General features: G+C 45.6%; 1 protein-coding gene and 1 long non-coding RNA gene across 2 annotated transcripts; both read right to left on the reverse strand.

Annotated features, from left to right (window-relative positions):
• Nucleotides 1–8242: 8242 nt before the first annotated feature.
• Nucleotides 8243–25491, reverse strand: LOC102692178 (scavenger receptor cysteine-rich type 1 protein M130-like). Its single transcript, XM_069198081.1, has 10 exons — nt 25368–25491; nt 21845–22153; nt 20491–20805; nt 15582–15896; nt 14296–14598; nt 13540–13851; nt 13195–13233; nt 12768–12911; nt 8846–8877; nt 8243–8735 (listed from the first exon to the last, which is right to left on the reverse strand). Exons 1-10 carry the CDS (start codon nt 25489–25491, stop codon nt 8652–8654), a joined length of 1977 nt encoding a protein of 658 aa, XP_069054182.1. The 3' UTR covers nt 8243–8651.
• On the reverse strand, nt 10138–12017 carry LOC138242386 (uncharacterized). The gene is made up of 4 exons (XR_011191540.1): nt 11944–12017; nt 11392–11478; nt 10845–10923; nt 10138–10211 (listed from the first exon to the last, which is right to left on the reverse strand). It is a non-coding gene; the product is annotated as an uncharacterized lncRNA (long non-coding RNA).
• Nucleotides 25492–26191: the final 700 nt, after the last annotated feature.

Genomic DNA, 26191 nt, shown 5'->3' on the forward strand with positions numbered 1-26191 from the left:
ACCGAGGGCACCAACCCCCCAGGATGGGAGGCCTCCAGCCTGCGGCTGAGGACCGTGACGGGACAGCTCGCTGCAGTCCGGGGGAAACGGGTGCTTGCCTTCCGTCTGGGTGCAGCGACGGTGCGCCACCCCTGCTACCTTGCACCCATCCAGGAGGACTGCATTCTGGGGCTGGACCTACTGCAGCGAGTGGGGGCCAGGTTGGACTTGGACCGGCAGGAGTTGGTGTGGCAGGGAGAGCGACTGCACCTGGTGGAGGGCAGGTCCGGCGAAGGCCGAGGGACGCGGGCTTGCCGGAGCCGGGGGAACAAGAGGCAGCGGCGGCGGCGGCGGCGTCAGTCGCCGGGGCAGACCAGGCCTGCGAGCCGGGGAGCGAGCGTGCCGGATCCTGCCCCTGAGTCGGCCGGGGGGCCAGACAAGGCGGCGGCGGGGGCCGAGCGTTGCGTGGAAGCGAAGCGTGCCGTTGAGGACCTCTTCCAGCGGAGCTGCGAGGGCCTCGATCAGGACCAGCGGCAGCGGCTCCAGCAGCTACTCGCCCAGAACGAAGACCTCTTTGCGGCGAGGGATGAGGACTGCACCCGCACTGCCCTGGTCCAACACGAGATCAACACCGGCGACGCTCGGCCCATCCGCATCCCACCAGGACGCATGGTCCACGCCAAGCGGACCGCCGCCGAGGAAAAGATCCGGGAGATGGCCGCAGCGGGGGTGATTGAGCCCTCCGCGAGCCCGTGGTCGGCGCCAGCCGTACTGGTTAAAAAAAAAGACGGCTCGTGGAGGTTCTGCGTCAACTACCGCAAGCTGAATGAGGTCACCCGGAAAGATTCCTACCCCCTGCCGAGGATAGATGACGCCCTGGACTACATCACCGGGTCGACCTGGTTCAGCTCCCTGGACCTCCGCTGCGGCTACTGGCAGGTACCGCTTGCTCCCGATGCTCGCCCGAAGACGGCCTTTTCCATCGGCCAGGGCCTCTGGCAGTTTACCGTCATGCCTTTTGGCCTGTGCAATGCCCCGGCGACGTTCGAGAGGCTGATGGAGAGGGTGCTGGCATCGGTCCCGCGGAACCAGTGCGTGTTATATCTGGACGATCTGCTGGTTCATGCACGGAGTTTTGACCAGGCCTTGACGAACCTCCAGGCGGTGCTGGCCTGCATCCGCCGTGCTGGCCTGAGGCTCAACCCCCGCAAATGCGAGCTCCTGCGGCGGGAGGTGACCTTCCTGGGACATGTTGTTGGACCGCGAGGGGTGGCTACGGACCCAGGTAAGGTCGCCGCAGTGAGGGGCTGGCCGACTCCACACACCGTCGCGGAGCTCCGCAGCTTTCTGGGGTTGGCCTCGTACTATCGGAGGTTCGTCCGGGACTTTGCCAGCATCGCCGCCCCGCTGCACCGCCTCACCGACAAGGGCCGCCGTTTTGACTGGGACTCGGGCTGTGAGACTGCCTTTGGCCGGTTGCGCGAAGCTCTGGTGGGGGCCCCCGTGCTGGCCTACCCCGACCCGCGGTTGCCGTATATTCTCGACACCGACGCGAGTGACTCGGGGGTGGGGGCGGTGTTGGCGCAGGAGGGGCCGGATGGGGAGCGCGTAGTGGCTTACTATAGCCGGGCTCTGACTAGGCCTGAGCGGAACTACTGCGTGACCCGTCGCGAGCTGCTGGCGGTGATGGCGGCGGTCCACCATTTCAGGCCGTACCTGTTCGGGACCCGGTTCCGGTTGAGGACCGACCATGCGTCCCTCACCTGGCTGCTCCACTTTAAGGAGCCAGAGGGACAGATGGCGCGATGGATAGAGATCCTGCAGGAGTACGACTTCACTGTCGTGCACCGTGCGGGGTCTCGCCATCTCAATGCCGACGCTCTCTCGCGGCGCCCCTGCGAGGCCGCGGACTGCCATCACTGCGCCCGGCGGGAGCAGCGTGAGGAGGCTGTCCGCGCCGTGGCGGGGGTGAGCGCCGCGGCCACGGCCCGGGAGGGGCCGCTGGGGGTGGGCCTGCCAGACCTGGCGCAGCGTCAGGCAGCTGATCCTGACGTGGGCCCGGTGCTCCGCTGGAGGGCAGCAGGAGTGCGGCCTACACGAGAGGAGCTCGCCCCGCACCCGAAGTCCGTCAAGGCCCTCTGCGCCCTGTGGGAGGCCTTGGAGGTAAAGGACGGGGTGCTGCGCCGGGGGTGGCGGGTACCCTCCAGTGGCGAGGTACGGTGGCAGCTGGTGGTGCCTCGGTCGCTCCGCGGGGCGGTGCTCCGAGCGGTGCACGGCCAACCGGGTGTGGGGCACTTCGGCGGTAAAAAAACCCTGCAGCGTCTCCGAGGCCATTTTTATTGGGGTCTTTGCCACCGGGACGTGGAGCGGTACTGCCGAACGTGTGCGGTGTGCGTGGCGCAGAAGGGTCCCCCCGAGCGCTCTCGGGCCCCCCTCCAACAACACCAGGTGGGGGCTCCTATGGAGCGGGTGGGAGTGGACGTTTTGGGCCCGTTTCCGCGCACCGAGGCCGGGAGCCGCTACGTCTTGGTGGCTATGGATTACTTTACGAAGTGGCCGGAGGCCTACGCCCTCCCGGACCAGAGTGCCCCCACGGTGGCCGATGCACTGCTGGAGGGGATGTTTGCCAGGCTGGGGGTGCCGGAGGAGTTACACAGTGACCAGGGGCGTAACTTCGAGTCCCAGGTCTTCGCCAGAGTGTGCCAGCGCCTGGGGATTACTAAGACGCGGACCACCCCGCTGCATCCCCAGAGCGACGGGTTGGTAGAGCGGTTTAATCGGACGCTCGCCACCCAGCTGGCCACCCTGGTGTCCCGGCACCAACGGGACTGGGACCGCCACCTCCCCCTTGCGCTCTGGGCGTATCGGACCGCGGTCCAGGAATCCACCGGGTGCACCCCGGCCTCGCTCATGCTGGGCCGGGAAATGCGAACACCGGTGGACCTGGTCTTCGGCCCGCCGCCCGGAGACGGGTCGGCACCGCCGGCTGGACCGGACTACGAGTGGGACCTGCGGCAGCGGATGCAGCGGGTGCACAGCTTTGCACGGACCCACCTGACACAGGCGGGGGTCCGGCAGAAGCGGTACTACGACCTGCGCTGCAGGGGGCCTGCCTTCCAGCCCGGGGACTCGGTTTGGGTGTACAACCCGCGGCGCCGCAAAGGCCTCAGTCCTAAGCTGGCGCCGTCGTGGGAGGGGCCCGCTGAGGTACTCGGGGTGGTGGGCGAGGTCTGCTACCGTGTCCGGTTGCGAACACGGGGGAGAGTGGTGGTCCTGCACCGAGACCGCCTGGCCCCCTACCGGGCCCGGGAGGAGGAGCCGTGTGGGGAGGCTCCAGAGGAGCGGCCGGAGCCGGCCGATAGTGGGGCGTCCGTGGATCGCCAGCCGTCACCGCGGCGCAGCGGCCGCTCACGCAGGGTTCCGCAGCAGTTGGCCGAATACGAGTACAGCCTGAGGGGGGTGTTCGACGTCGGCGAGACGCCAGACGCTTCAGGTGGGGGCAGTGTAACGCCCTCGCCTGGTGGTGAGGAGGAAGCGCCCCTAGGCGCTCGTAGTACCGCTGGGCATGCTGGGAGTGGTAGCCGGGAAGAGTCTGAGGGTCAGCACGATGACCAGCGGCTGACCCTGCCTGTGTAAATAATGTCCTAGTAATTCTAGTGCCCTGTGTAGTCCTGTAAAAGTAGAGTGTGTTGTTAGGTAATTACCACCCTAAATGTGTGTACGTGTTCGTCAGTCTCCTCATGTGTGTGTAGATCCTGTGTTTGGTTTTTGGTGTGGTTGTAAAATAAAGCCAGTGCTTGGTTAATCGCGTCTCCACTGTTCTTTAGTTCTGAGAAAGAACCTGCAATACGCTACAATATTCCTGAATTTTAAACCCATGGAGTATTCATACCTTGTCTTAGTATTTGTGAATTTTACAGAGCTCCTTTTCAAAAACTGTCTGCAGTCTTCTTAACGTGTTTTTTTAAACATTTTGTTACATATTATTAGCATTTTAATGTATTTTTAAATTATTTGTAATCTCTAAACCGCCGTCACCCAGGCGAACTGGGTTCGACTTCGGGTATAGGAGCGCGTCTGTTGCCTTTTGGATTTCAAAGGAGCAGCTCAGCGCAGAAGAGAGCCCTGTAAAACAGCATGCGGAGTGCAAAAACGTGTAATAATAGTCATCGCTTTGGTGTGTTAAGAGAGATACATTGCGGGAGGAGGGGAGGAGTGACTGGCAGAGAGTGCTGACCTTCAAAAAAAGGACTCGTCTCGGTAAATATATATTTCCATATCCAGAAGAGGAGGTTATCCCCATTTCTCTAGTCGGAACTCCTCTATTGCTAGAGAGCTGTAGAATGTGGAGTCTCCAATCCTGCTCTGGGAGTAGGATGTACTGTCGTTTCCGTAGCGCGGTGGTTATCACGTTCACCTTGTTTCTTTGGCCTTCTGACAGGCATGTTTTTTTTAAAGAAACTACTGTATAAAAAATAAAGAGGAACTAAGCTACCAATAATGGTTGTGATAATGAACAATGTTTTGCTCAAGCAATTTCATACTATAATGTGGCATGTATTAACTGCGTTTATCTGCCCTAGTGTCTGGTGAAAATACATTGAGAGCAGAGTCCTTGATTCATCTACTAAAGCAAGGAAAGAGATTTGCTTCTTGATAATCTTTAGCTGGATCAAATACATGCATTGCTATTTAGTGCTAGGTAACTTAAGGTGATTAAAGATGAGCGGAACCTTGTGTAAGAAAATGACATACACTGTGCCCAACAGGGGCTGGAAACCACAACGCTGGGATTAAGAGTCTCAGGCTCTACCGATTGAGTTAGTCAGACGCCGACGCCTGATTGGTTCTGCTGTCGTCACTTTGAAGAGGTAGCTGTCTTATAATTATGTGGTGATCAGGATTCTAGTGTCTTTCACGGTGTGGTATGTTGACTATTCAAAACAGAGCAAATGTCAGTAGTCATTGAAATTAATGGTTGTTATCAAAAGCGCTTAATTCTTTCACACAGTAACAGATACGCATATAACGTGGGAAGGTCCTCATTGTGTTTTCTGTGTCCGATGCTGGCAAAATACCAAGAGGCAGCAGGCAATACAAGAAATAAATTTCAAATAATAATAAAGTATTACCCGGGTCACCCTGCTGAAATTGAAGAACACTAACCGCTAGACCATACGGGAGCATGCAGCCTCGTCATTTCGTGCATAACGCAGGCAAAGTGTAATTTCTGTCGCTACAGCACGCTAGAGAGCTAGGTGGCACCCGGAGCGCTTACTGAGAGTCAGTTGAAGTACAATGTCAGGATTTTCCGGTTTTCTGAGATCACAGCCGTTTCTACGCAGGAATGAGACAGCATATGTACAGTATGTTGGAAATCTTAGTAACGTGCAAAAATAATAAAACGGTTAATATTTTTGTACAACATACCTTTAAATAGGTGTAACTGAATATCAATGGTGTAGCGAAAGATTTAAAGCACACTTGATAAAAAGTGATATACTAACAGTATGTTAAAAAATCTTAGCATAATTTAATACGGTAAAAAAGTTTAAAATGAATGATCAATTATTAAATTCTTATCATGGGTGTTGTTTGTGTTTTATGCAATTTATATTAAAAACAATCATTTAGAAATACATTCAAAAGACAACAATATTTTTATAAAAATATATATTTTCAAAAGTCAGCAGAATGCACAAAACAATAAAGTGATGTAACAGAAAATGCTCACACAATTTGTTAAAACATTTTTTTAAAAGCTCTAATATTCACAAATACTAATACAAAGTATAAATATTCCGTGGGTTTAAAATTCAGGATTATGAATGCTCAATTGCTTACAATGGGTGTTTGTGTTCTATACCTGAACCGATAGAAACACCTATTTCTCTACAAGACATAGAAATAATGACTTAGTAAAACAGAGCACTTTTGCTGGAACATCATTTAATCATAGGATTTGATTGCTTGAAGATGGGAACACAACTTTTTCCAAGGCTTGTCACACTGTCATTCCATGAACCCATTCCAGCTTCTCATAGCAAAACGTCTACTTTTTACTACTATAAGAACAGTGATGCACAATAAATATTTAGTTATCTAAAATATTGTAATAACAACAGGGAGCTATTGGCCACTCTGACACAGTATATCCAGGTGGATGCTGCACATTGGTGGTGGTGGAGGGGATCCCCATTACTTGTAAAGCGCTTTGAGTGGAGTGTCCAGAAAAAGCGCTATATAAGTGTAAGCAATTATTATTATTATTATTATTATTATAAACAGTACAAACCTTCTGCCATACAGTATGCACTTCTCCAGGACCAATTTCAGCACACGATGATCCTCGGTCAAATGAAAACTTTAATTTATATCACATTGGCTTCTGGAAAAGCAGTTGATCTGACATCACATTTGCCGCAACACACTTCATCCTCACTTTGAGTGTAATCTTGGGATTTGAGCACAGAAGTGAGACACACCCCACCCCATAAAGGACTTGAGACCCAAATTCCTGTCTTAAAAGACTAATAAACTTCCACTCAGACACACTTTTTATATCTAAGTTCTCTGATTGACTATCTTCACCTGGGTATTGAGCCAATCATCTGGTCCTGAGACTTAATAGGCTGGATTTGAGTGTCTTTCCAAAAGATTATTTAAAAGCCTCACTTATGCAAATAGTGACACTCTATCTTTTCTTCACATATGAGATTTTAAATATTTTAGCACTTTCCTCTTCACCTGCAACACACTCATCTATCTATAGTAAGTGGTATCTTTGCATCATATTTCACCATGGAAAGAAAGATCAAAGGGTTTTGGCAGAAGAGAAGGAGCTCTCCTCGCCCATATAGGAACAAGCAATCTTGGTGTTATTAGCACCACACTCTAACCAACTGAGCTAACTGGCCATACAGAAGAAAGTGCTCTCTGTGCAGCATAAACATTTAATTTAGAGATTTTTTTTTCCTACTCTGAATTGAAACCCTCCCAATTAAGTGTGTGGGCTCTCTGGAAGTGGACAAAATGGTTTTATTAATTGATTTTCTATCTATTTTTCTATCCTCCTAGGAAGAGGGCATGATTGCTCACTGTGCGGCATAGAAGGTGTTTTAGAGCTTTTACTAAGAATTGAAACTCTTGCAAATACGTGTCCTTACTTCCTGGAAGCGGATACAAGTGGTCTGAGTTGCTTTATTGTGAAGTGACTGGAACAATAAAAGAAGAAATGGACACAAAACTGGAGATGTCAGGTCAGTGGGGTGACTTGTATGAAGCCAGTCTTTAACTTCCTCACTGGTGAGAATATAGTGGAGAGATGCAGATTGAAGTGGGAAAGACTGAACTGTTATTGTCTGGTTTTGGTGCTAAAAACATCTGTAAATAACAGTAACAGGACTGAAAACACCATTTCAAACACAATTACTGTATCAGTATTATAGAACTAAAATCATTCAATAATATTTTGCATATTTTATTATAGTGTTGATATGTAGAAATACATTCTGTTAATAATTGCTAATTTCATTTAATTTGGAAAATTCCCCAAAACCAGGCAACCTAACATAAAAGGTTTAATACATTGTTAAAGATCCAGAGTGAAAGTATATAGAATATTGTTTTACACAATCTCTTAGTGTTTCACAAATTATATTTATTTTACAGGTGGCACCATGGTTAACATTGCTACCATGCAGTGCTGGAGCTCTGTGTTTCATTCCTGCCCTGTGCGCTATCTGTGTGGAGTTTGTAAGTTGTCCCCCATGTTTGCATAAGTTTCCTCCAGGTGCTCCAGTTTCCTCCTAAACTCCTAAAACATTCTGATATTATTTTAGGAAGTGAGCTTAAAAGGCTCGTTTTTTCATGATCATGAGTTTTGTAATGTCAGTTTGTCACACCTATCAAAGTGTGTATTGTTTGAGCAAACTTTTAAGTCTCCTGTGTTCCTGTCATTTAAATCCAGATGCTTTAGTAGATGTCTGTAGTTATAACATTTCTGAAGTTTTAGATTTTGGGATTCTGTGCCTTCTTGTAGGGAAATTTTAATACCAGGTTGTCTCATGTTGTGTCTGGTTTTGTCTACAGTGTCCTTTGTGTAGATCAATTTATATGACTAAGTTGATAAACATTTACATTTCCTCTTCCTGTGAGGTGGATATTATCATTGTGAGTGGCCAAGGGCTCCTTAATTTTTTATTGATACTTTTAATATCATACATTAGAAATAACACGCAGATAAAAATGGGTTTAAAAAGTTTATTGCAAAACATCTTTTTAATAACATTTATAAAAAAAATGTTACCATCAAAAGTGGTACATTCAGAATTGAACATCAATGAATGGTTTTATTTCTAATTTCTAAAACATCAAAATATAAAAAGAAGAAAGACTGAGCAGAAATGGGATGTTCAAGCCTCCCTTTTCTAAAACACAAGCTGCAGGTGCTGTAGACACAGACACCGAGGACAGTGTGGAAACAGTGGAATGAAGTGGACTCAGGTCACAGTCTGAATGTGGAAACAGTGGAGTGAAGTGAACTCAGGTCACAGACAGTGTCAGTGTGGAAACAGTGGAGTGAAGTGGACTCAGGTCACAGACAGTGTCAGTGTGGAAACAGTGGAGTGAAGTGGACTCAGGTCACAGACAGTGTCAGACAGTCTCAGTGCTCAGAGCTGCTGTAAGACTGCGTGACTCTGTTGGTGGAGCTCTTCTGTGTCTAGACCTGCAGGAGGAGCTTCTCCCAGACAGCCCTGTCAGTCTCACAGCACCCATCCTCTCCCTGAGACTCGTCCCCAGCATCATCGTAGTCAGCCCTGTCAGGGGCAGAGACTCCTTCTTCAGAGGGCAGTGTGGGCAGGACCCTGTCCACTCCAGGGCCAGTGTGGGGGACACCTGAAACAGAGACACAGAGTAAGAGACAGGCAGTGGACAACTGATGGACAGGTAGGACACTCTAAGCTGATATTTTTGGTTTAGCAAGTCATTAAAATTGGACCCATCAATTTTTAATCACGGGTACAGTATGCATTTTTTTTAATTGTATATGTGCGATTTTAAAATCTATAGGAATTAATTGCCTATAAACAATGCTAGAAATAGATAGTATCACAAAATTAATACTTGAAATACGGTTTGTCAAATGAATCAGGTATTGAAATAATATTACAAATTACAAATAGGGGTTATGAAAATGGTGAATATCAGAAATGACAGAGTAGATAAATTAATAATTAAAAAAATCATAGCCCCCACCTTGTAAAAATTGTTAAAATTTTGCTAAGAATATACCCAAGCTTTTGGTATAGTTAAAGGCAGATTAGTTCTTTGTTCTTTGGTACAGCTTTGGGAAAACAAGTAATATTTCAGACACAATGAGTTAAATATTTGTTAACAATGACAATACTCACACTAAACAACACACAGAAGAAATGTACAGCACACATGAATTGTACAAATTTAGGCAACTACTTCCTAACCACCCAGAGAAACTACAAAGTGTCACCAAGTATTTAACTTTTACAGAACACCTACACAGGCCAAAAGAAGAGATATACAGTAGCCGCTTTTTTAAAAATCAAACAGAATACGACCTACAGTTAAATCTCTCTCTTTATGAACCTGGATGCTACAAAATCAATATACAGAACAGTTGTTACAATCATTTAGTCAAAAGCCTTGAATAGGACATTTTTTAAATCAAATTGTATTTTTTAGGATGAGTTGATGGTTCAGTGCAGATTTCACTTATGCTTATGAAGTTCCAGTGCTCTAAAACCACAGTGAAGAAATACTTTGACAGTATTTTCTGGACTCATTCTTTTTGCAGTCAGAGAACAGAATTCCTGGTCTTGGGGAATCCAGAGCTTTGCTCTGCCCAGACCTCACTCTCTCATAATAGATCAGCAGCTGATCAACCTCAAACATCTGATTGGCTGGGTATGTCAGTATTTGGGTTTCAATGAGACTCTGATCTATGAAGTCTAACCTTGTACCAGTACAGTCTCTCAGCCTGTACTGGCGAATATTGATCCCAAAATGCCTGATGCCCCCTTATCTTGAATGAAAGTGGCACTGACATGGATTACTGGGAGTCGCCTTCCCCATTACTGAACCACCTTGCCCACACTGAGCCCCCTGGCTGTAGCCCCCTTTACCTGTAGCGGGGTCTCCCTCACTGTCCCCCACATGACTGTACCCAGATTGTGTATCATCAAAGAGGAGTCTCCCTGTGAACAGAAGAGCAGGTCAGTAATGTCTCTGTCATTCTGACACAGACTGGCCTGTCAGAGATCTCTTCTCTTCCAGTTAGTATTTATTTGCAGATGTGAAATTAGGTCAAGACTAATTTCTAACGACAAAGGTTAATGCAGGCTGGTACAGGGTGTACTCAATCTTATTAATAATAATTCACCTGACACAGTGTCTGGACTCTGGAGCACAGTGATGGCATCATCATAGTACTCTGGAGCCTCTTCTTTCACAGAAGACATTAGCTCCCCTAAAGCACACAGAGCACAATGTCACTATCAGTCATCAAAACACTGTTTCATCTAAAGCGCAGGACTGCTGGAGCTCATCATAACACACTGATTAACTAAACATCATGTTATGACTAAAACACCAGACTCTTAAGTACAGGTGATCAGGGAACCTGATTTCCTCTCCTATTCATTTCTGTCATAAATTTAAAATTAATCCTAGATTTTGTCGTATGAATATATTTGGACAGAGAGCAGTAATGTGAGCCCCAAAATCCAGACTCAGTGTGATGTACTGCGCAGTGCACAGTGAGAGGAGAGAGTCAGACTCACTGGGATTGGTACAGGGTTTCTCTATGGGACTGGACTGAAATAACTCACCTGACAAGGCATCTGGGCTCTGAGGTACAGTTACAGCATCATCATAGTACTCTGGGGCCTCTTCTGTCACAGGGGACATCTTCTCTCCTGAACCACAAAGAGCACAGATTCAGTGACACATATCAGAGCACTGAGCCATCTAGAGCACCGGACTGCTGGAGCTCCTCAGAACACACCGATTAACTGAATATCACAAAGGAACTAAAACTCCAGACAAGTACAGGAGATCAGGGAACCTGATTTCTAATCCTATTCACTTCAGTGATATATTTCAAACAATTCCTAAATGTTAAAATAAGATGTTGAAGGACATCAGGGGAGAGAAAGGTTGGTTGTATTTGGAGAGATTGGTGATGTGGACACTATGAGCAACTGAAGAGGAGCAGACTGAGTGTGCAGGGCTGAGATCACAGAGAGAGAGTCAGACTCATGTGACTGGTGAAGGATAACACAGACTCCATATTCAGAGGCTGAGATCAAAAAGAGAGTCAGACTCACTGAGATTGGTGCAGAGTTTCCCCCATTTGACTGGACTGAAGTAACCCACCTGACAATGCATCTGGGCTCTGAGCTACAGTTACTGCATCATCATAGTACTCTGGGATCTCTTCTTTCAGAGAGGGTATCGAGTCTCCTGAACCACACAGAGAGACAGAGAATTTACACTTCCGGACTCACACTTACTTTGACCATAGAGCTGCAAAGTTACTGTAGTGTGATTTTAAATGTTTTGTGGAGTATAGTTAAGCCATAACTCTAGGGTCGCTGATTTATCTGATCTGAAAGGCAGTTTTTACAGCATGCTGTTCCCCAGTCTCCTTTTCTATCAAAACCAATTAGAGCAGCACCTTGTTTACTACCCCAGTATTGACCAGCTATAGTTTTGCTCAGCATCTGTGATCTGCCGAGATAAGGCTAGTGTGAGGCAACACTGAAGAGCTGGCTTTATAAGGTATCAAACACATGTGGTTCTATTTGTATAATTCAGTATTTTCTACATAAGTTCTCTAAATGGCATCCTGGTTTGAGGTGAGAGTGAGTACTGGACTGAAGACCTCCTCACTCCCACACTGAGCCCCTTGACTCCATCTCCCCTCACCTGGTACTGGGTCTCCCTCACTGTCCTCCACATCATCGTATCCAGAGGGCAGCTCATCAGAGAGGAATCTCCCTGTGAACAGGAGAACAGATCAATATTACCTGCAGTCAGACAGCAACCACACTGTCCTCTACTGGAAGAGAAGCCAGGATGTGAGTTTGTGTCTATAAGGCAGATCCAGAATCGTGCTGTGTTGATTTTCTTCACTTAGTTTGACACCAGTTGAGAAAGTAAACTCTACAGGTTTAAAACTAAAAAATACTTTTTTTTATAAGGCAGCCCAGGGATAGTGATGTGATCATTTTCTTTATCTACCTTAACACACCTCTTGAGAAAACCAGTCAGAAACCAGGATGGTTAGATTTTCTACAATTTTTAAGTCCTCAGATCTTCCTCAGAGGGTGGAGATCAATCACACCTGAAGACTCTCTCCACTCACGTCTCCTGGGGGCACTGTAGGTTCCCTCTCTGGCCAGTTTATACTCTATTTTCTCATAGATGGCATCATGATAAGTGGCGAGTGCTCCCTTAGATAGGGCTGTGTGAGGAAACAGACACTCAGGGTTAACATGCAGGGAGCAGAGTACAAGATCAAACATTGACTACTAAACCTTCTTTGGACATTTGAGCACATAAATGTTATGCTTCTGGATTTGCAAATTTCCTGATATCTCCATCTGTAATTGTTGATAATCTTTTTTAAACTTCAAATGGTTTTCTCTACCAGGTTTATTCCTCACGGTAATTATATAAATATCAGTTCCATGTGAGTGACAGAACTGACCACTAGAGGTCACTATGTGGATGGAGAGTTCCCTCCCTACCTTTCCTCAGATTCCTGTTCTGGATCAGCTGCCCCACTAACAGGGCCAGCACCACGAAGAGCAGAGCCCCCAGCAGCAGGAGGACCAGGGGCGAGGCAGATAGACCTCCCAGCAGCTGTGTCTGGGGTGTTGTCCTGGTTCTGCCTGAGAAAGGGGGAGACAATGGATGAACAGGGACCAGGAGAGGTGCTCTTGGACTCATGTACGCTTTGACAGATGGAATGTTCTGTCCTCCCCCATTTCCCATATGGGGCTATGATGGTTCAGGATCAGGTGCGTAGAGGAAAGAGAGGCACTAGATCTACAATGGGAATCTGAAAACACTGATCTTCACCCTGAGAGAGGAGAGGAGACATTACAGCTACACTGGGAATCTGAAGAGACAGAAAGACAGGAGTTATCACTGACAAGGAGGATTTCTGTTCACCTGTAGCTGTTGCTGGACTGGATGTTGGCTCTGACAAACCTGTAAAAGAGATACGAGAACTGTCATTATTTTGTCTTTGGTTTTATAGCAAGCTGAATCCAGAGTGGTCTTAATAAAATAAAAATCTTTACATGTGTTCCTTGAGGTCAAATGTAGGATTGCAGGATGAATGGTGTCTTGCTCAGAATTAAAGTCTAGTGCTGTTCACACACACAGGGCTACACAACATCCCGATCTTGTGACTGATGATCTTAAGATATTAAGCAGTGATAGAATATGTGTAACAGTGTATCTTCTCCATCAATCTCCTACTTTGTTCATCTACAGTTCTAAGACTCTCCTCACCTGTACAGGTAACCCCTGCATCCTCCTTGTGTCGACAGTCACTCTGATTCAGTCCAGAGTGACAGCAGTCCCACAGGTGAACCTCACTGCCCCTGCAGTTCACCTCGTCCAGCCAGATGGCGCCACTCCCTGGTCCGAATGAGGCCTCTACTGCTGCACTCACTGCGTCCCCACAGCCCAGCTGTCTGCAGACCACCTGGGCATCCTGCATGTCCCAGGAGTCGTCACAGACTGTCCCCCAGGGGCCCTCATACCGCAGCTCCACCCGGACAGAGCAGTTAGTGCCTCCAGCCAGGCGCAGAGCCAGTGGGACTGAAAGTCAACAGAAGGGTTACTGAGTGTCATCAGATCTGTGACTGTAGATGAGAGCAGAGAGGTTACTGAGTGTATTTAGCTCAGTGACTGTAGTAGAGATCAGTGAGGTACTGAGTGGCTCTAGAAGAGAGCTGTATGGTTACTGTTCCTCAGCTCAGGGCTGCGGTGTCTCTGAGTGTTTTACACACTGAACTCACCTGGGCAGTACAGCTGAGGCTGCTCTTCCTGAGGGGCTGGAGTGCTTCTGTCAGCTTCTTTTCTAGGACCTTCAAAGATTAATAATCATATAAAAACATTATTATTATAAAATAAATAACAATGACATTGCTTTCATTTTTATACATGTTTGGATATAAATTAATAAGAATTCAGTTTAAAGCTTTTGTCTGTTCTTAATATGGCAGAACACTAATTTACAGAGCATTACTCTTCCCTCTGTACCTGAGCAGGTGATATTAGCCACTTCTCGGTCTGTGCAGTCATTCTGGCCCCAGGGGGAGGAGGGACACTGCCACAGGGTGGAGTCGTGTTTGCGGCAGGAGACAAAGTCCAGCCATTTGGGATCAGGGCTCAGCCTGGAGTTTGTCTCTCTAGTGGTGCCCTTGTCTCCACAGCCCAGCTGTTTACAGATCACTGCAGCTGTAGTGTCTGTCATGCTGTTGGCACAGATGCTGCCCCAGGTGCCATTGTAGTAAACCTCTGCCTGTCCTGAACAGCCTGCAGATAGCCTCAGGAGATTATGATCTATCAAGACAGCAAGGAAAGTCAAAGGAAACAAACCCTGACAAGACAGCATTTCATTCTGAACTGGTAAGAAACTACAAGCAAACAATGTGAACAGCAACCAGTCTCATTTCCCGTACTAATCCAGTTATAACTGACTCACGTAATGAAACAAGGACAGCTGTACAATAACACAGTTGATATGAAGGTGACAGGACTGTGTGGTTCTACAGCATTCCCAGCTGTATCATAACTATATCTTAGTCTCTTTTTACAAAGCTTTGCGTGATCTTGGCCCAAAATATTTGAGTGATCTTTTAGTCCCTTATAATCCCTCTCGTACACTTCAATCACAAGGAGCAGGTTACCTAGTTGTTCCTGGAATTAAAAAAGTCACAGCTGGCAACAGAGCATTTTCTCATAGAGCTCCCCAATTCTGGAATAGCCTCCCCGCAGATGTGTGGAATTAAGACGCACTCCCAGCGTTCAAATCTGGGTTAAAAACATATTTGTTCAGTCTAGCCTTTGGATAAATATTAAGGAAAAACAAGCCACGCAACCTACCAATTTCTGTTTTCGTTGTCATTCACTAATACTTTATTTCTTGTCTATTCTGAGGTGGAGTGTTAGGAAGCCAGGCCCAGAATCCAGCTCCTTCTACCTGTCGAACTCAACTTCCCAGAGAAATTTCAACCAAAGGAAACTACTGAACATTCCAGACACTGCTGGACCTCACTACACATTACTGAAATAAAAATACTATCTTTTTCACCATGTCTGTTCATTTTAATTAACAGAGGAGGATAGGCTCCCCCTTTCGAGCCTTGGTTCAGGCCTGGAAATCTGTAAAGCTGCTTTGTGACAATGTCCATTGAAAAAATACAAATAAAACTAAACTGTATTGAACTGAATTTTCCTCAGTAGGATATATTTAAGCACTCCAAATGCAAACCATATCCACGTTGTGGAATTCGAGAATATGGATTTTTTTTTCGTTCATTTACCTGAACACAGGATTCTCACATCCTCCTTGTGTCCACAGTCATGCTGTCCCCACCCTGCTGAAGGACACTCCCACAGAGACGACTCGTTCCCCATACAGCCCACCTCGTCCAGCCAGATGGGTCCAGTTCCCTGGCTGAAGGAGGCTGGCACTGGGGCACTGAGGGCCATCCCACACCGGAGCTGCCTGCACACCACCTGAGAGTCTGCCAGGTCCCAGGAGTCATCGCAGACTGTCCCCCAGGAGCCATTGTGATAAACCTCCAGCCTCCCAGCACAATCGCCTCCTGCTCCAACCAGCCTTAAGGAGCGCTGGGCTAGGAGAGAGGCAGGACCAAATGATAAAGACACATTCCTATAAACATAGTAGTTCAGGTGGGTAGCTGCATCAGCATGCGTAGGCTGCAAAGGAACAATAGGCTTATTCCATGCTGAAAAAAAGAAGAAACAAAACACAACGTTTCGGCCGTGGAGCCTTCTTCAGGTGTGAATTTCTATAAACATTGCTGATACAATTACCTCCTACCTCATCTAGCCTGAGGGAGTGCTGGGCTAGGAAAGAGACATATATATCATTATGGCTGGAGTGGTGTCATTCAAGCTAACGTTGACTCTTAAAAAAAAGTTAGGAGTCTCAAAAATATTAGTTTACATATCTGCAGAACTGGTAAGCACAGAGGAACAAAGTGAATCTTTTGGTTTACTCGAATTACCTCCTTATTAGAGTTGTCATCAGACTAAATTCACAGGATAAAATATAAACAAAGAGAAAGAAGAGAGAGGTAACTGAAGGAAGGAAGAGAGAGGAGGCATGTCAGACAAGAAGAACTGGAGATAAAATTCTAGTTAAATAATGGAACCTTGTTTAAGAGACCTTGCAGTCTTGTAATTTAAGAACATTAAAACATTTTCAGGTTTCCTTTATTGTGCAATCCTCAGGCTAAAGGCATTCTCTCCTAGTTGGAGGTTTAGAATAGAAAGTAGATTTTCATTCACTTTTCGGCATTATATTAGTGAGAACATATTCTGTTCATTTAGGATGCAGGGTAATTCTCTGGTTAGCCTGTTTATGCATCATAGAGGATTTCAGATTATAGAGTTATAAGGGAAAAATGTTTTATATAACAAGGGGTAAACTATGGATTTTTACCCTGTCTTCAAACTAAGTGTCTGTAGAAAACCCGAATAGAAATAGCTATAAGTCAATGAATTCTGACCATTCTGAGGCTTAGAGAGATATCATTGCTGTTTGGGGCAATGCTGAGCAAAAAACAAGTTTTTGTTTAATCTTCATTGCCTGCATGTCAGTCAAGTGCAGATCAATCAGATTCTAGCAATCAGTTTGTAAGAAGTCTTCTTTTTTACTGCTTAAATCCTATATATAGCCTCTCTAGCACTGCCTATGTCACTAAGACATATGAGAAATGTGATGATTCAGGTTTAATATCCAAGGGTTTAGCTTCAATTCAAGCCCTGGTCCAGGCCTCTACTGTCTATACTTCACAAGATATTGCACCCCAAGATGTTTAAGGGCACTTTCTTCCAGGTGGAAATTTCCCCTGGATTCTGTGACAACCTGAGACTCCATCTCCAATGGATTTGTTAAGATTATGTCACGAACACGGACTGAAATCCATGTCAGATCTTGTAGAAGACCCTATGCGATGCGGTAAGAGCTGGAGAAAACAGGAGGCATGGTAAAAAGGAACACACAGGGGTTTAATAGTGCACAAAATAATAGTGACAGTCCGTGAGACAGTGTACGAGGAAGACAAAACGGCATCCAAATCCAAACGGGTCCAGGTCAAAGCAGGTCAAAGCACAGTCCGAGAGTCCATCAACTAGAAATCCATCCTGGGACGCAACAAAGTTAAAATCCCCGGGAGGGGGGAGCACATGGACAAACAAAACATGGAGGTCCAAGGGTGACGGGGCGAGATCCTCCAGACCCCGGGCTCAGGAAGCGGGAGGTGTCGGGGATGAGGCCTATGCCCTCAGGAGACGGGCGTAGGGTGTCCTGGTGCTAGGCGGGCCTCGCAACATCTTACCCTAATGATGAGCCCCGAGGACTGGAAGAGCTGGTCTTAAATAATAACACTAAAAGGGTACACCTGGAGAGCTTAATCACACGAACAATAATGGGAGCAGTGAAGCGCCCTCTAGGGAGGGATGTCGGGCGTGACAGATTCTGAATGTTTTAATGTTTATTTTCTTGTTATATCAATGGAAATCCAGCCCATTCAAGATAAAACATTATATATCATTAATAACACTAAAAGATTGTTTTTATGGACCTAATAAACCAGTACTTTTCAATGCTTATGATGTAGTAAGTGCATCTACATCCATATGTTCTGGTAATGCCCACCAATCATTCTTTCAAAAAAATGAATAGATAAAATGTTTGTTTCCTTAGGCTGTAGAGTTTCATTGTTCTTTATTAATGTATTGACTTGTCATGCAAATATTCTCAGTTTTCATCTCTGTTGCTCACAACTGCAAGAAAGGAGATCTTAATGAATTAGAAGCACAGGCCTCACATCTGTGGTCAGCAGTGCATTAACCTGATGACAAAACACTGCATCTCTACAGAAAGGGATGATTGGATCGAACAATATACAGAGCTTCTTCTACAGACATGCTCAAGTTTCAGGAAACATTTATCCCAGCTCTATTATCAGTCTATATTAATGGACAAAAGACTTAAAATAGGAACAAATATCACTTCATACAATATTTTAACTCTTAACAGGTCCAGCTGTTATATTTTGTGACAAATCTTTTAGGGTTTGTCTTTTATGTCCTACATATCAATCTGCATATGATAACAGTCAAAAATACTTTGAATGGCTCCTACCTGAGCAGAGCTGGGCAACATCCTGTCCAGTGTTGCAGCTAACTGTCTGTGGAGAACTGCAGTTCACCAGGTGAGACTCATCCCCGGAGCACTGAATACCTGTCAGACACACAGTGCTGTCACTGTCCCATACAGAGAGGAGTTATAGACTTGTACTACAGAGCACTGAATACCTGTTAGACACACAGCATTGTCGCCTGTCTCATACAGAGAGGAGTTGTATATTTGCACCACTGAGCCACAGCCCAGCTGTCTGCAGACCACAGAGGCCTCTCTGTAGCCCCAGGAGTGCTGGAGGAGTGTCCCCCAGGTGCTGTTGTAGTGAACCTCCACCCGGCCATCACAGTGACTCTCTCCTCCTGACAGCTGGACTCCACCATCTAGAGCTGACAAGGATGAATCTAAAAAATAAATGAACATCACGTTTTATTGTCAGTCAGATATCAGTACCATAAAACCAGCCCACGGAGATGGAGAATTTGTTTTGTCCAGGTGAAAGGATGGAAAATTTGTTCATACCTGACTGATTTCATCGTTATCTTTTGGTAAAATTAACATGACACATCCATGTGTTCAACCTCAAGAAGCATTGTTTTTAAATAATAATAATATCACTTTATTAACCATAAACAATTCCTTGCATTAGGAATTATCTTTTCACATATCCCGCTTGCTCTCCATGAGACACACACAGACAGGGAGAGAGCATAGGATCTGCCATTGTACAGCACCCCTGGAGCAGTTGAGGTTACAGGCCTTGCTCAGGAGCCCAACAGAGTAGGATTCCTCTGCCAGTCACAAGATTTGAACCAGCCACCTTTCAGCCATAAGCACAGATCCTTAGCCGCAGAACCACCACTCCACCCAATGTTAATTATTAACAGTTTTTCAACAAAATGTTTGGACATCATGTTTCATTTATTGGATGGCATTGTGGTGCAGTAGTTAACATTGCTTGCCTCACAGCACTAATGACCTACATGTTCTTCCCATGTTCACATGGATTTCCTACCACAGTCCAGAAACATTCTGACAGGTTATTTAGATTTTGGGATAACTGCCCCAGGTATCGGTGTGTGTTTGTGTCTGTGTGTGCACTGTGATGGACTGGTATCACTTTCTCCTGTTGTTTGCTTGGGTAGGCTCCAACTCCCCCATGACCCTAAATTGGATGAAGCTGTTAGAAAACGGTTAGAAAACGGTTGGAATTTCAATTTAAAAGACAATTTTTCACTAGGATCCAACAGATTGGGGGATGCGATGGGGGATGCCAATACATGTGTTTGTGAACTTCTACCGCTGCACTATCGAGAGCGTCCTCACCAACGGGATCACCGTGTGGTATGGCAACACCTCTTCGCGAGAAAGAAAGGCACTGCAGAGAATGGTCAATATGGCCCAGAAGATCATCGGCTGCAGTCTCACCGAGATTAAACAGCTCTATGAGGACCGCTGCCGTGGTAGAATTCTGGCCATCACAGAGGACAGTCACCACCCAGGGCATGAGCTCTTCACCCCACTGCCCTCAGGCAAGAGATATAAGAGCATACGGACACTTACCACTAGATTCTTCAATAGCTTCTATCCACAAGCAGTGAGACTGGCGAACACATTTAGCCATCCCCCTCGGACCACACCCACACCATCACCATCTACCTCATTGTAATTTATTTATTGTACGTCTCCAGTCATTGTTTACACGTCTGTATTGTTTACATTCAAACTGCCTGCATGTTTACTTGCACATTGTCTATTGTTTGTTTGTACATTGTCTTGATGCACTGTTTGCACTTTGTTTTGTTTTTTTACACTTGTTTTACAATCGAGAGACTTTCTGTAAGTAAGAATTCCATTGTACCAGTACCGGTTACATATGGCAATAAAGTTCAAGTTCAAGTTCAAGTTCAAGATTGATGGAAGTGGAGCACCAGCAATGTGTCAAAATCACATTTACATTCTGCATGTAATGGCTGCATGTCCCGAGTTCATATATTTTTAGTAGTTAACATGTTTAATTATCAAGATGTAAATTGGTTTGATGGTTGCATTCTCACCAGAGCAGATGACACCTGCGTCCTGTCCATGAGAGCACACTGCTCTCCCCCATGAGGAGACAGAGCAGTTTGAGAGACGGCTCTCATTCCCCCTGCAATCAAACACATCAGCCCATACTGGTCCACTGCCCTGTCCAAACCAGGCCTGTCCTGGTGTTGCTACAGCCTCCCCACAGCCCAGCTGCTGGCAGAGAACACTGGCATCTGTGAGGTCCCAGCACTGATCACACACTGTCCCCCATTTACTGTCGTACTGCAGCTCCACTCGTCCAGAGCAGGAGTCCGAGCCGTTCGCCAGCCTGAACCCTGTGTATCCTGCAGATAGGAGAGAACTTCATCGGCATGACACCATAACAGGGCACATGAAATACAACAATAAAAAAAAAATCAATAAGATGAAAAAACTGTAACATCCAGCTCTCAGTGACCGAGAGACCAACAGAAAGCTTTGACTAAGAACAAATATTGTGATGCCATGTTAAGGCTTCTTCAAGATGTGTTACTTTTTATTTTTGCCAAGCTTTCCCAGCACCTAAGATAGTGATGTGAAGCTCACAGGAGACAATGTGCTCCCTGCTCCAGGCCTGATGAAACCAGGAAGGACAACCAGGAGAAGAAGACGCAGAACAAATACTGCCCGATCATCAGCCTCCAAGCTGAAGGCTTTCACTTTTATTTTTCATCACTACAACCCCAGCCTTAGACCTGAAGAAGAGCGTTGTGTTATGCTCCCACCTAGCCTTCCCAAAACTTAGAGAGTGTGCAGGTGTGCCCGTTGTGGCTAACAATGAGCCGCAAAAAAAAACAAAAACAAACAGCACTTGTGCCTGTTTTTGAAAAAACAAACCAGAGTACTAGTTTATTTGACAATCTCAGATACAACGTTAGTTAAATAATATCACAGTTATATGCGAGGTCCTATCAGTAAGAAAAATTTAAAAAAGTAACTAGCTGTGAACCTGAAAACACAACAAACACAAAAAGAAAAGTCTTCGGCTAACTCCCTGTCCTAATCTGACTCAAAACAACTAAAATTAACAAATCCAAGACATGAATAAAAATAAAAACAAAAACAAAGTCTCAATCAAATAATTTTCCTGGACACTGGTAATCTATTTTGCTCCTCATGTCTCACTAGATCTCTCATTTACCTATATATAGGCCAACTGGAGGTCCACAGCTGATATTAATTAAGATGTGACCTCCAGGGACACAGGGACTGTCCAACATCAGTGCTACACTAGTCCTACACAAGTCTCATACACTGCCTCTGCAATACCCACAAATACTCACAAATACTACAATACTCACAAATGACAACAACCTTGCCTTTAGTTAAGTGATCTTATCTTACCTGTGCAAGTGAGACCCACAGCTCTGCTCTGGGAGCAGCTCTGCTCTGGCCTGGCTGCAGTGGGGCAGTGCCGTAGCTTGGACTCTTGTCCTGTACACTGGAACTGCTCTGACCCGACTGGACCCTGGCCCTGTCGGAAATGAGCGCCTCTGTGTATCACCGAAGGAGCCCCACAGTCCAGCTCCCGACAGACAACCTCTGCATCCTGCCAGTCAAAGTCAGAGTCGCACACTGAGGTCCAGGTGTTCTTGAGATTCACCTCAACTCTCCCAGAGCAGAGACTGTGTCCGTTCACCAGCCTCACAAAACCTGCAGAGAACTACAGGCTGTCAGTCTGAGCAGGTAATCTCTCATAGTGCAGCTCATTGCTCACTGCCACTGAACCTGGTGCCTGTGAGAATTAAACTTACTACCCTATGAAAATAAACCAACTTCATGTGAAAAAATAAATATGATAGATTCTCAATTTAAATCTTGACTTCTTATTGTTCCATTCATAAATATATTTACACCTATAATTAGGCGTAGAAAATTACATTTTAGAAATACATACACTATTACAATCAATTGGACAATAATGCAGAGTGCTTTCAATAAGAATATAGATAATTGGATAGATATAGATAAGAAAGTAGAAAATAGGACATAAATAAAAATTAAATGAAAGAGAGGAGAGTTGGAAGAAAATCTGAAAGGTCAACGTCAAAAAGTTTAACCATAAAATATTTTGGGGCTGAACTTTTTTACAGATTGTAAAATTGATTACTTTCCTCTGGAAATAATGTAGATACATGTAGATCTAATAATTGTAGATGAATGTTAAGACTCTAAATCATCAATCTCCACCTCTGTGCTCTAGCATGTGCCTCCAAAGAAGGTGTTCAGTGCATCATTACCTTTACGCTGGGGCAAATGCAAGATACAAAAATCAGAGACACTAAATTTATCAGTTTGTGTACTACAAATCAAACTATCACCCTCATTCCAGCTGTTCCACATGTTCATAGCAATAACCACAGTGCTGAAGATGCCACCTGTGGAACACATTTGACTGTAGAATAAGTAAAAATAGAAACTGATCACAAATCCATCCATCCATTTTCGAACTGCTTCTTACAATTCATGATTCCCAGTGTAGCTAGGGATGTAGACTTAATAAATACAGAAGAAAAAAAAACTGATCCATATCACCAAATTCACAGAAGCAGAATGGCATGTCATATACTCAAAGAAAAGATTCCCCATTGCCTGGCACTGCTGAAACAGGACTGTCTGACCTGGGCACTGACACACACTCTGGACAAGACCAGGACTGTCACAGCCTGGCACTGCTGGAGCAGGACTGTCTGACCTGGGCACTGACAGATACTCTGGACAAGTCCAGGACTGTCATAGCCTGGCACTGCTGGAGCAGGACTGTCTGACCTGGGCACTGACAGATACTCTGGACAAGTCCAGGACTGTCACAGCCTGGCACTGCTGAAACAGGACTGTCTGACCTGGGCACTGACACACACTCTGGACAAGACCAGGACTGTCACAGCCTGGCACTGCTGGAACAGGACAGTCAGACCTGGGCACTGACACACACTCTGGGCAAGACCAGGACTGTCACAGTCTGGCACTGCTGGAGCAGGACTGTCTGACCTAAGCACTGACAGACACTCAGGACAAGACCAGGACTGTCACAGCCTGACACTGCTGGAACAGGACAGTCAGACCTGGGCACTGACACACACTCTGGGCAAGACCAGGACTGTCACAGTCTGGCACTGCTGGAGCAGGACTGTCTGACCTGGGCACTGACAGACACTCTGGACAATATGACAACACACACTAGCTGAGGGCAAGACACAGTAAAGAGAAACAGACCCTGAGGAAGTATAGGCTCAATTACCGAAGCTCACTTCTATTAAGATTAATAGAAACAGTATTATTCTTCATGTATTTACAGTATATATTGGCTACAGACGTGTGCATATGTGACCTTATTTCAGGTACATTGCCTACATATTATTTTCTAATTTGTAAAGGGATGAGCATGTGGAGACAAGACAAGATTGTGATTTCTGCCAAACCCATGAAGATTGATCTGCCATCCTCAGTCACCTGTAAGGTGACATTTAAAATCAGGAAGCAGTTCTCCCAGATGAGATGGGAGCAGAAGGAAGGGACTGATCACTTTTGAGAAAGATATTAAAGAGCTGGTAAGCAGCTTAACTGCCTGTTGTATTCCTTCATGTGAAGATGCTCATTCAAATGTTTAGCTTTATTTTTTTTGTTTTTGGGTTGTTTTTATTGTTCTGTAAATAATTAAACACTACTTTGGAAATTAAGGCTTTATTTGTGTTCATCCAAATAGCTGCCTGTATACAGCAGCTGGCTTCTGGGTTTGACACTAACTTACAAAGCGTTTTTATTTTCTGAAACCTCAACCCTGGAAAACATAAAACAGAGGGAGAGGGACATTTTTCCCTAGAGAAACAGATGTTATATCAGATTTTTTAGTTATTTTTTAAGAATGTGAATGTATTCATGATGTATTTAAAACATTCCATACTCTATGTACACTGAGAACTGAGGGCAAGTTTGCTAAAGGATTGTAGGAATATGGAACAGGTTACCAGATATCCCAGCTTTCTTGAAGAAACAGTGGATGAGATCCTTGGATCAATACTGACTACCAAATGGACCAGGAAGCTGAGAGATCTCCTCTACTTTGTAATAGATTACATTTTGAGAATACATATCAGTCATATTGTTTTTATTCTATAGTTTTTAGATATTGTTGTAACTAATTTGTTTCACTCAATCTCACAGAATGCGGTCATTGTTGTTATGTTTGTAAATATATCAGAGAAAAGCAACTGATGTTCAATGTCAATGCTGTAATTCTTTGATCAATACAGCTCTTTGAATCTGAATTTAAATAGAGAAAAGGGAGAAGTAAGAGAGACACAGCAGAACTGTAAGTGAAAATGATCCTGATGAATTACAAGGAGGACAAACTGGAGTTTTCAAATCAAGACCAAGAATAAATTTGTTTATACAGATCTATCGGTCACATACTGTAAATTTATTTGTAGATTTACAGCCTTATGATCAAACACTGTCCTTTGGCCTCTTTATTGGTCAATTGTAAAACGTAACAGGAATCATACAGGTGGGGTTGGGGGTTTCAGACAGTTTTCAATATCTTTTCTACACACTGCAGGAAATACAATCCAGAAGGAGAAAAGACACACAGTGACTTTGAGGGGTGCTGTCACAGCTCTCAGCAGGACAGGAGCAGTAAGAATGGGAGGATGGACAGATGGATCATGATAATGGACTCTAGATAAATAGATGAGTTTTAATTCTCCTCAGTGCTGGAGACTGGAGAGAGTCTGCGTCTCTTACCTGAACACCTCACTCCAGCATCATAGGAGGAGGGCTATACTGCTTCACTTCTTGTTTTCCACAGTCCCTCAGCGCAGCCTCTGACCCCTTGCAGTTGACCCAATTCAGCAGGACTGATCCAGACCCTGGTCCAAAGTGAGCTCCTCCTGGTGCTGAAACAGCAGATCCACAGCCCAACTGTCTGCACACCACTGCAGCAGCATCCAGATCCCAGCCAGAGTGACGTACTGTCCCCCACTCTCCACCATGATACACCTCCACTGTCCCCTCATAGGGACTGGCTCCATTCACCAGCCTCACATCAGAACTGCCTGGAGAAAGAGAGATAAATACGCATGACTATGACTACAGAGGATTGAGACTTTTTCTTCCTGGGTATTGGGAGCTATAGTCCCTATAGTGGACAGGGGACATAAAAACCGTAGTGACTATGGCTCTCAGAACACAGACATTAACCACTGTGCTCTGAGAGCTGTGATCAGTACATTGGACAGGGATGTGTGATGTCAGAGTTCTAGGACTTGTGTTCCTGGGTTTCTGGAAGCTGTGGTAACTGCAGTGGACAGTGACTGTGGAGTCAGAAGCCTACATCACTGACACATGGGAAAAACTAAGGTTGCTGCTGGAAGAGGTGTTAGTGGGGCCAGCAGGGGGCGCTCACCCTGTGGTCCACGTGGGTCCTAATGCCCCAGTATAGTGATGGGGACACTATACTGTAAAAAGGTGCCGTCCTTCGGATGAGACGTAAAACCGAGGTCCTGACTCTCTGTGGTCGTTAAAAATCCCAGGGCGTTTCTCGAAAAGAGTAGGGGTGTTACCCCGGCGTCCTGGCCAAATTTCCCATTGGCCTTAACCAATCATGGCCTCCTAATAATCCCCATCTATGAATTGGCTTCATTACTCTCTGCTCTCCTCCCCACTAATAGCTGATGTGTGGTGAGCGTTCTG

The sequence above is a fragment of the Lepisosteus oculatus genome, chromosome 14 (genome assembly GCF_040954835.1).
Source record: "Lepisosteus oculatus isolate fLepOcu1 chromosome 14, fLepOcu1.hap2, whole genome shotgun sequence".
In the NCBI taxonomy this organism is placed as follows: Eukaryota; Metazoa; Chordata; class Actinopteri; order Semionotiformes; family Lepisosteidae; genus Lepisosteus; species Lepisosteus oculatus.